The following is an 11262-nucleotide window of genomic DNA, read 5'->3' on the forward strand; positions in this document are numbered from 1 at the left end:
ACGAAAACGCTTAACCTGGTTCTTAAATTGTCATTGAAAAATTCGCTTCTTCGAATTAATTATAATGAAAATGTAGGCAAACAAAGTCAAAAATACTCAATGAAAATGTAGACAAACAAGGTCAAAATATACTCAAGTTTAAGTGAATATCTTAGCTTGCCGAAAAGTTAAAGGCTCGAAGTAGAGTTTGGATTGTTCAGAATAATCTTCACTTTGCCGAAACTTAAACAAAAGGAACTTGCACTAAACTCGACGGAAATTTTACAGTTAATTTGAAACTGCACACGTCATCTTATAAACGCGCGGCCGTGGGTGGGTTAGCGTGGTCTGTACTCTTAGCGACAACGATATAGTCACCATGCAGCCTTGTGACTGTTCGTGTGCGCGACAGCATCATTTATATGTCACAAAACTTTCAAACGCGCTCACTAGTCTCTGTAAAACGTCATGTTCTTAGGAAGAACAGCCAATTGTTTGTTTCAAAGTACCAGTATGACGACGAAACTTGAAACCCCCCGGGAATAAAACTCGCAGGAAGAGAGAGAATGACCCCTAATTTTAATTTTAACCCCTCCCTCCCGTTTTTCCTCGGGGGGTGGGTACGGCTACACGTAGGCCATTTTAATTTTTGCGGGACACTGATTCGTGATTCGCGTGCATGCAGTCAATCGGGGTGAGCCCTGAGGAATTGGTTTCCGTTTGACTTGCTGTGAATCGAACCGGATCAACAACAGCAAGTTCTCTTGACCCTCTTGCCTTGTACACTTTTCTCTTAACAGGAGAAGCTTTGTTTCACTGAGCAACAGAGGTAGGCATAATATTTATCATTACTTTCATCGTCATTTAGCAAGTACAAATACAAGCGGGTACTAGTAATGAATGCAGGCAGCTGCAGTGTTTGGTTAGTGCCAACACGCAACACACCTCGGAGAGTCTGGGAGAGGACAGGCTGTTACACACGAAAGGATATTTGATCTAGATCTTGATTCGAATTGTGGGAAAATACTACAGTACAGTGGAAGATAGAAAACAAAGACAGGTAATGCGACTCTGCTAAATTGCTCTGTAGAGGTAAAAGATTTTTTGCCACACGCACTCGGACCGGCTACTTTTTTGCCTTGCATGAATGCCGGCTAGAATTAAAATTATGAATGGGCCATGATTTTAGCCACACTTTCTGTGTGATAACATAATATCGTCACGAAAGTGTCTGAAGTCGGGTGAAAAAAAAAACCAAACAGCTTGAATTTCGCGTTAAGCTCTAGTGGTGTGTGAGGCCGTGGAAATGTCAATATTTCAACGTTAACTTCTTAACGCCAGATTAAATTCCCCTGAACAGCCTGAACTTAGTACAAACTTTATACAATTTTAGATCATCGTTCGAATTTCCCACGTAAAACTGAAAAAAAAACAAAACAAAAATACAACGTCCCTTGTGAATCCAAAACTGCTTGCGCGCAAAGAAGCAACGGAAACAAACAGAGCGATCCTATTCATAGATGGTTGTCAATTAAAAATTATTTTTTTTTACTCTCAAACGAGGTTAGTTGGGCTAATCTAAATGCATAAAAAAGAATTTAAATTGGCAGCCATTTATGAATAGGGTCTATAACATTTATGTTTCTAAATTTCTTTAAGGTGTATCCCTTATTTTATTATATTCATATATTTTATTCATATGACAGAATGCCTCAAGAAGCTGATTCCGTAACCAAGCACTTTGACGATATTTTGCGGTATGTCGGCGAGTTTGGTTTGTGGCAAAAGTTTCTGTATTTTTCGTCCTGTTTTCTTGTCATTGTGCCAAGTGCGTTACAGATAGCCTCACTTGTGTTTGCCACTGGAACACCGAAGTTCCACTGCGTGACACCTAACGTCACGTGCAAGGAGAGCAAGTGTTGTGAAGACTGCACGAGCTACGTTTTTGACGATTCATTCACCAGTACCGCGACTGAGGTAAGAAATTAGCCAGAAAGATAAACTTATCGATGTGGCCGCAAAGAGCTTCTGGGCAGAGGGGGGAGAGGGGAGGGGGAGGGGTGGGTTAGTCAATGGACTCTAGTGGGGGATAGATACTGAGGATCCCGCTCTAAACATCATCAATATCATTTGGCTATGGGTTGCTTTAGGCGATGGATATGCACATAAGGGGAGATAGAAGAGCTGCTATCATTTCCTCACGCACCTGCTCCTCCTGGCGCCCCCCCCCCCGGAACTTTCGTCCTATATTTCTGCGTAAAATTTGAAGTTATTTTGATTTTTGGTTTCGCCCATTTTTTAAAATTTTCGGTTTTTGCACTTACAAGTTCCTGTTTTTTCAGTTTTGATATCCGCTCCGGGTTTCGCTTTTCCCCTTGTTAACATGTGGAATTAGAAAGGCAGTTTTTAGTTTTCACTACACGCTTCGGTTTCCAATGTTGTTATTGTTCGAGTGTACTTTGATTATCGGCAGCTGGCCGCAGGGCTTAGTGCCTTAGTGCTTAGGTTTCGGAGCATGAGACCACTTTTATATCTCCTCTGCCTTCTATCATATTTAGGCTTATAATCCATCAAATATTTTCGCTCGGAAGCGATTGGTCTTAAATCGTCACGTGAAGTAAGTGGAGTATATCCGAGTGATATTCCTCAATTTTCACACGATCTCCCGTGTTGCGAAAAATATTTGAAGAGTCTAGCTTGCATTTGGCGCGAAAATACGCCCGGGTATTTGTCCGCGGAAATTATCTGTTCCTCGAAGCTCACGTCCCAGTTTTCCACGAGCTTTAGGAGCTTCGCTCTCGAAAAACTGTTCGCTTCTCGAAACAGATAATGGCCGTGGACAAATATTGGCGTGTATTTTCTCGCCAAATGGAGGCTATTGTTTACATGTTTCGTTGTTGTATCGAGGTATGGGGAGTATGGCTTCTGAATCATTACTGGCGGTTTTCGGTTTTGATGGCAATTTTACGCGGTTTTTCGGTTTCTGATGTATAGACCGCAAAGTCCCTCCATTGAATTTTTGCGCCTCCTACAGAGACAGCTACTTTTCGTTTGTTTGTTGGTTCTGTTTCAGTAGTTTTCGTTAACTTTCACTTTCTTCATATGTCCATCATGAACGCTGTGAATAAACGGCAGACAAATTACCATGATAAGCGTCTTCTATAATGTAAAAATCCTTTTTTCCTGATCTCATTTTTTCAGTGGAATCTGATTTGCGACAAGGCCAACGTTGCCGCTGTTGTTCAGTCGATATTTGTGGTCGGCATGATGGCTGGATCTCTCTTCTTTGGAGCGATATCTGACTATTTTGGGAGGAGGTTTTGTCTGTTCTTGTGCAGCGCGCTGGCGGTGAGTCAAACTAAATGAAAGCAAATAAAACGGTTTTCACTTGAGTGTCGAAAAGTGTTGGTTTTGACAATGCTACAGGATTGGCTTAAAAAAAGTCGCGTCACTTTTTATCCAATCAGAAGTAAAGCCAACACGAATTGTGATTTGCTCGCACACATTTTCCCGCGCTTTGCGTTAGCTTTGTTGGAGTTAGCACTGTTTTGCAAGTCTGTAGGCTCGAATTAATTCTACTTCTCTCGATTTAATTTATCCTCCACTAGTTAATTAAAGAAGGCATGCTAAGCCGACGGAACGAATGATATAAAACGGTACCTTGTATGTTGCACTTGCCAAGTTCTCTAAACTTATCATTAAATTGTGGCGTGGTTTCCTCGCTTCACCGTGAAAGCGTTTGAAACCAGCTAAATATAGTCTTGGTAAGAAAACCTTTTTCATAAATAAAGATTCGAGCCCAAAATATTTCATTTAATTTCTACGACATATCTCAGACACAGACTAGTATAGTGGCTGTGATTGGCTGTCGCACGGTCCTGAAATTCTGGCGCGAAAATAACAAGACAGCGTTTTTGAAATTTTGTTTCTCTTTCGATCAAGGTGGATCAGACGCTGACCTTCACTACTAACTACGACATTATCATTTAACCACCTTGCCTTTTTTTGTTTTAGTTTGGTTTTAGCATATCATCTAGTTTTGCGGACTGTTTGTCGTTCTTTACATTCCTTCGTTTCTGCTCGGGTGCGGCCACTGCCGGTCTTTTTGTGGGCCACTATGTGTATATCCTGGAGCTGGTTGGAGTCAGTTATCGCACTCTGGCGGGAAAAGTTCAGGACATCTTTTGGGTGATAGGCGCCTCTATTATGGTGCTGATCGCGTACCTCGTAAGAGACTGGAGACAAGTCCTGCTCATCGCCAGCTTTCCCGCGGGACTTTTCTATGTATTGTGGAGGTGGGTATGCGACCATACCACATAAAATATTCCATATTAATTTTAACCGGAAATATCGCCTTACTCAGAGAGTCGTTTTAAATACGATGGAAATATTGAAGTAATATATCAAACACGAAATACCGTGTTTGACCACATTTTGAAACACCGAGAAGAGAGTTGAAAATACGACGCGCAGTGGAGGATTTTTGACGAACTTCGGGGTCTTGAGTGTTTGATATATCTTCTCAATTGAAACTAAAATTAAGGAGAAAATGGAGAATTAAAATCGTTAAAATCTATGCTAAGTAAGATCAGATATCCAAACACCGCCATGGTCATGATTTCCTTTGCTTAAAGTTAATGAATTATCACCGGGAGTTTGAGAAGCTGGTTTTACATTTCTTTTGCTTGGGCCTCTGTCGTGTTATATAGTTCAGTTTAGCGCGAGAATGTGGACAGCATATACTTAAATTGCCGCCGACGAGTTGTTAATTCAGTGAGTTTATGCATGGTCCATTAAAACAAAATCCCGGTTTTCAGTTAAGCGCACCCTCCACACTCTCTCTGTTATAATTTTTGTCAAGTTGGCTGTTTTTCTATCCTTTTAGAGTGTTTCCTGAGTCTCTGAGATGGCTTGTCGCTCAGGGTAGATTAGAAGTTGCGCATGGCATTCTTGTGAAGTACGCTGAGAAGAACTCCGTAGTGGTGGACTCAGACACCCTCACTTCCATGCTGAAGGGATGCCAAGCTGTTGAGACCAGAACTTCATCGACTCAAATTCAAAGGTCGCCATTGGATCTCGTGCGCACGCCTCGCATGAGGAAAAGAACAGTGATTCTTTGCTATAACTGGTATGCTGATTATTTCTGTAAGTTATCGACATTTGTTAAAAAACTGGATCAGTGGATAATGCAATTCGAGAGGTTTCACTGGCTTAGCCATCATTGGTTATGATCCATTATATCATGCTCAACAAATATGGTAAGGGTACGCGTGATTTTTTTTGGGGGGGGGGGAGGGGGCGTTTTGATTTGTATTTTAGTTTAGTTTTCTATATTTTGGGGCCGTTTTTAGTAAAAACTCGCGCTTGTTGGATATGAGATGGCAAATAGCCAACCCGGCACGTGGCCATCTCATATCTAACGCGCACTCGTGGAATAATTAGGCTGATTTAGCAACAGGACGGGAACGTCAGATGACGACTGCAGGTCGCGCGGAATAACCTGGATTCTGTTCTAATTTGACCATATTTGGGTATTTGTACTGCGCGCGCCGTCGTCAAATGACGTTCCCGTTCTCTTGCTAAATCAGCTTATTGTTAAATATACGCGTTTTCAAGTATGTGCGCCGAAGTTCAGAAAGGCGAAGTACAATGATTTCATAATTCTAATTGTATAATTCAGTACCGTAGTAAAATCGCTGCATTTCATGTCGAGTTCATTCTCGCATTGGGAATTTTCGGAAGTACTTCCTTTATATCCCTCTGTAGCCTAATAAAATCCTGTTCAAGTGAGAGTGCGAGATAACAGATGTCTTGGCTTTACGCAGCAAGAGAAATCGCGTGCAGGATTACTCAATACCTAGAAGGCCCTGGGAATGAGATTGGATCAGGATCCAATTTAAAAAGCTTTAATTCTGGGGAAAAAATTGAGGCTCTTTACGCGCGTTTTTTCCATGCCTAACTAAACTAGTTAGTTTTATGCAGAGAACATAGAAAGTTAATTAGCCTGCTTAACTGATTAATTAGTTATTTAATAAGGATGATTCCATCTTTACTAGTGGGAGGCTCGCTGATCTTATGGTTGGTCTGTTAGACTCGGAATCGAGCTTTTTGACCTTAAGGAATAGCCAGGCCAGGGTCGTGTTGTCGAATTTTGGGTCTTTCTGTTGTGTTCGTAGGCAAGATACTTTACTATCACAGTGCCTCGTTCCGTAAAGCAGTGTCAATGGGTACTAACGAATTGTTAGGGTGATCTCAAAACAAAATTCTAGGTAAAACCTGTGATGGACTAGCAACCCGTTCGGGGCGGGGGAGGGGGAGGGAGGATTAGCAATACCCCATACTAGCTAGAGAAGCATGAGACAAGCGCCAGCATTTGGCTCTGCTTGTCTGATTCTCAAAATTCCCAAGCGTCAATCTCTTTTTGGTTAATCCTAGGTTGGTGTTAAACATGATTTTCTATGGGATCATGTTGTATGTTCCTGGTCTGGCTGGTAATATGTACCTGAATATTTTCCTGATGTTTGTTAGCGACTTACCGCACACCCCTATGGCCTGGGTTGTCTTCAAATAGTAAGTGCATCTCTTTACAAAGTGATCGGAATATTTCTTGCCAGTCAACAGACATGTTGAATACTCTTCGAATTTCAGAAGAATTACCGTTTGCAGAGAAAATGACTCTGATTTCGAGAACATGTTTTTCTTTTAGTTTTGGTCGCCGTGTTCCGCACTGCCTGTTCATGATGATCAGCGGTTTCTCGTGTCTTCTTGTACTCACTGTCCCAGAAGGTTGGTGCATGCGCGATAGAGTAATTTAACTAATTACAAAGAACAAAAAGCTGCATTTTTGGAGGAATTCATCACCTATCCTTTAGACACCATCTGGCGCATAGGGCATCAACAAGACTCCTCCATCTTGCCGTGTGGCTTGCTCCTCTGCAGTCCACCTCCAGGTGGATTTGGGACGGTCTCTCCTCCTTTTACCCTCAGTGTTCATCTGAGAGAAACTTCAAGTTCGAGATGTTAGTGGTTTCTCTGCGGTGCACTTGACCGATCCAACGGGCAATTATTCTTACATTATTCATTGTATGGTTGCTCTTAAAACAAACCATAAATTTTAGTTAAATCTTAATGTCCTAAGGAGAACTTTAATTTACGCCAGACGTTACAACGGGCATGCACGCAGTAATTAATGTAAAGTCAATTCTTCACATAGCCTTCGAAACGCAATTAGCACAGCATTTATGTTTCCCAACATGTAGTCAACAGGAAGCTATTGTACCTTCGTGATTGGAATCAGGGTCATTTTTTTTGCGGTGACAGGAGAGAAGAAAGTCATTCTTCCTTTCACCGCCGCGGAAAATAAGAACGCCTGCTTGCGCACTACTATGTCTAATATGAACTACTTTTTGGAGCCAAACGAAAAAAGATAAAATAAAGACTAAATTCAAGAATCAGACAAGAAAGCGATATTTGCTTTTCTTTTGTATTACTATAGTCAGTATGCGACCCCAGTTTGTTTTCAAACTAACTTGGGAATTTTGATTTTGCCTTGAAAACAGATCTGAAAGGACTGATAACAGCCTTAGCGTTGATTGGAAGATTCTTTGGATCAGCATCTTTCTCCAACATCTACTTATACAGTACTGAACTTTACCCCACCACTATCAGGTACCGCCATGCATAGCGCATTGACGGATTTAACCCAGATAGACAATACATGACATCGAGTGAGCGAAGCTACTAATGAAAGACGTTTGATTTTTTCGATGACTGCCCAAATATTTTTGGGCCACTTTCTCAAGATCATCGGAAGGTCATACGAACGTTTCCGATCGTTCCCGAAGTTTTAGTCAAGATTTCCGAATTTTAACAGCATCTTCCCGGTTAACAGAAACGATCTTTCCTTTAAATATCCTTGGTTATTCATAACACTGAGTAATTGCTTTGTTTTCCTAGGAATATGGCTCTTGGTACTTGCTCCACTTTCTCTCGTATCGGAGGAATTGTGGTTCCTTTCATTCTTGCACTGGTGAGTCCTTATGGGCAATTATAGCCTGCGTGTACGTAATAACAAACGTCAATAGTAGACGCCAATTGGTGAACTGTCATAGTGAACACCCTTAATATTAAATTTTGTACGTGGCTGGTACTAGACCTTAGAGTCCGCTTCACGGGACGGCCGGCGTCCCTTAACTGACAGGAGGTTCTACTATATCCCAAATTACGTTTTGGCTTCAAGGCAACGCTGCTGCAGGTGATACAACATTTTAATAAACAATTACGTATTGGATGAGGTTTTTGTGATATGTCCTTTCGATATAATCCTTAGGATGCGATATTACTGCTATAGTGCTCAGTTATCAATTGAGTGTACTAACTGTTCCTTCACCCACCAGTCCTGACTGTGTTTGTTAATTGTCTTGTATGCTTGCCTTTAGAGTCAGTTACCTGGTGTGTCTGTGACCTTACCTTTGGTCATAATCGGTATCTTGACTCTGATCGCTGCTGTGGCGTCCCTGTGGCTGCCCGAGACTCTTCTCTCGAACATGAGTGAAACAGTAGCTGACATTGAGAGCTCCAGCGAGAGTTATGGCGTCATATGGATGGGAAAGCCTCGCCCCTGTCCATTTTCCTTGCCATGCAGGAGGTAGGAACAGTGAAACAGCAATATAGGGATTAAAGCGGTTTAAAATTGTTGTTGCATGTTGCATACTGGGTGGGGAAAATCTTTAAACAAACAGAAAAGAGGAAATATCATGGGGATTTTGACCTCACTGGGACAATATTGTGTCATAATACCCTAACTTAGCTACAAAATACTACTGCAGCACCAACAGAGAGACGTCAAGTGAAAGAGGAAGAAATCCTGATTTGTTTTTGCACATTTCGGGAAAAAAGTGCGAGAACATTAGCCCCTGATTTTCAAGTTGCAATCCATTCTGACTTAATGTAAGTATGGTTAGAGACACGCGGCAACAATTTTAATACTATAGGGGGTTATTACAAAAGAAGTGGGTCATTATAATTACTATCAAGTTCTGCTATGTAGACAGAAAAAATGTTCTCCAAAACTAAATGATTTCTTACTGTATTTAAAACATATCTATGAAATGGAAAAAAATACAACTACAATCGTTTTAAAAAAGTGGGAGCCTCTGTTGCCTCTTTTGTAATCTCTTGACAACTTGACCCTAGTCCCCTGAAAACGAAAATAAAAATGAAAGGAAAAGAAATAAGGCGCATATATATATATACCATGTATATTTTCTGTAATTTGCAACTCGGAATGTACATTAGTGACAGGAGTAAACTGGTATGATCTTACCGTGCTAGAATTGTAAGAAGGGCAAGTAATCTAATTATGTTGTATTGTAAGCAGTGTAAGTATTAGTATTGTTAGTAGCGTGAGTATGCGTATTATATAAAGTAAGTGTTAGTATCGTAAGTGGCGTAAGTAATAAGTTTTTTGTAAGTAGTGTAAGTAACTACATTAATATTGTATTGTAAGTAGCGTAAGTAGCATTTAAAAAGAATAAAGAAAAAAAGAAAAAAAGAAAAAAAAAAAAGTTCTGCTAAAACGGAAACAGTTTTTGGGTTTTGAAATCGCCCAACTCCTGTGATAACTTCTCTTTAATCATGCTATTTATCACGTTTCTCTAATTCTTTAGTGTTCTTTTTGTTTTAAGCTCTATTGTATTTTACTCATTTTAATTTCACGCTGTAATTTAGCAATAAATACTCTAGCTTCCTCATATTTTTACCTTACCGATTAGCGTTTCTTCTGTAGTGATGCATTTCATCTGAAACATATATTTTGAAACGGCATGTATTTATTTAAAGATCATATTTTGTGTATAAAGGTTGCTGTCGTTACTGTCTTCAATCCTTCCACAACGAAATTGATTTAGCTCAACAAAAACAAACTCAGGAAGGCATCTTTTTCGTTCCCGGAAATGTCGCTGCCTTGTTCTCAAGCCCAGTCGGTAAAGAGCGGGAAAACAGGGAGCCAGTCCCATAACCCAGCGCGCATGAGCAAGGAAGGACGCATGGGGACGAAGCAAATCTCGCCAGCCACAGAGATTGGTTCATGTTTCATTCCCAACCTGCGCAATGCAATCAAGCAAATCTCTTATATCTTAGATGTCCTGGAAGCTTCGTTTGGCAACGTTCAAGATTGAATTGAAGTGTGCATTTTGTATTGACTTCCTTCCAGTCAGCAATACTTGCAGTTTTCTATTAACTCTGAAAGAATTGTCATCACTGAGTGAAAGCGCCATTTTGTTGCACACTGTCACTTGAGACCGGGGGTAAAGTCCTTAACCCGCCACATTTCAAAACACCTCTCAACCTGCAATGTAACATGATTTCTCAATTATCAAGTGAATTACTATCACTATTAAATAACCAACTACTCACTACACGTGTTGAATTTTTTCTTTGAACAGTTGTCAAGACTCAGAAGAACAGAGCGTGTACGTTTTAACAGACAACTCCAATAAGGACCATTCAGCGAAGAGCTCAGAAGAGCACGAGGACCCAAAAGAGACTACACCTCTGACCCCTGCAGTAGATGAGCCACTGGAGACAACACCAAAAGTTTAACGCTCTTGTCCAAGGGTCAAGTTGCTTGATTTAGTTCTAGATACTGTGACTTTTTTATATATTTTTGCCTTGATTATACAACTACGTCGGTTACAATTCAAGTAGTGTTCTGGGAGATAGCAGAAGACCAAGTATTAATCAAATATAGTTGCAAAATTGAAAGGGATTGCTAGGGAAATAAAATCAAGGAGGTAACTATACTGTGGCTATGTTTAACAAAACTCATTGCAAGGCAAAGGTTATCTTACAGGAAAAATGCAAAATGGACGATGTTTCACTTAACAGAATAAGCCTTCCTCTGCTCCATTCAAACGCGTGACTAATAGGTCATTTTACAGTCGTGTGCTTAGTTACCTGGCCTATGACTGCAAGCGAGGCCGGAGTTGACCTTGCTTTGATACAGACCTCTCTGCTTTTCTCATGTAAATGCCAACCAGTTAGCATAAGAACAACTTGATTTACACAACAAAAACAGTGAGGTCTTTATCAAAACAAGGTCACCCCCAGCCTCGCTGCCATTCAAAGGCCAGGTCACTGAACAGACAACTGTAAAATGGTCTATTCTAAATATATTGGCAGTCAAGTTTACAAGTAAAACTGCATTTTATACTAAACTATAAAATACAAGATTAAGTATGCAACGTTTTGCTTCCCAAGAATCCAGAAACAACGCACGAGGAC

The 11262-nt window shown here is 40.6% G+C and overlaps 1 protein-coding gene across 1 annotated transcript; it reads left to right on the top strand.

Annotated features, from left to right (window-relative positions):
* The first annotated feature begins 59 nt into the window (after positions 1–59).
* Positions 60–10963, top strand: LOC145466785 (organic cation transporter protein-like). Its single transcript, XM_081450498.1, has 11 exons — positions 60–808; positions 1686–1956; positions 3181–3327; positions 3994–4274; positions 4865–5107; positions 6415–6549; positions 6686–6765; positions 7539–7647; positions 7936–8008; positions 8418–8626; positions 10425–10963. The coding sequence occupies exons 2-11, from the start codon at positions 1687–1689 to the stop codon at positions 10579–10581; spliced, it is 1704 nt and encodes a 567-aa protein (XP_081306624.1). The 5' UTR covers positions 60–808; position 1686; the 3' UTR covers positions 10582–10963.
* The last annotated feature ends 299 nt before the right edge of the window (positions 10964–11262 follow it).

Source organism: Orbicella franksi, chromosome 13, assembly GCF_964199315.1.
Source record: "Orbicella franksi chromosome 13, jaOrbFran1.1, whole genome shotgun sequence".
NCBI lineage: Eukaryota > Metazoa > Cnidaria > Anthozoa > Scleractinia > Merulinidae > Orbicella > Orbicella franksi.

Bases quoted from the DNA above. Each gene is read 5' to 3' on its own strand.
- LOC145466785 (XM_081450498.1), top strand. From the start codon at position 1,687: ATGCCTCAAGAAGCTGATTCCGTAACCAAGCACTTTGACGATATTTTG. The intron at 6,550-6,685 runs GTAAGTGCATCT...TTTTTCTTTTAG, and splicing joins GCCTGGGTTGTCTTCAAATA to TTTTGGTCGCCGTGTTCCGC. The intron at 8,009-8,417 runs GTGAGTCCTTAT...GCTTGCCTTTAG, and splicing joins TTCCTTTCATTCTTGCACTG to AGTCAGTTACCTGGTGTGTC.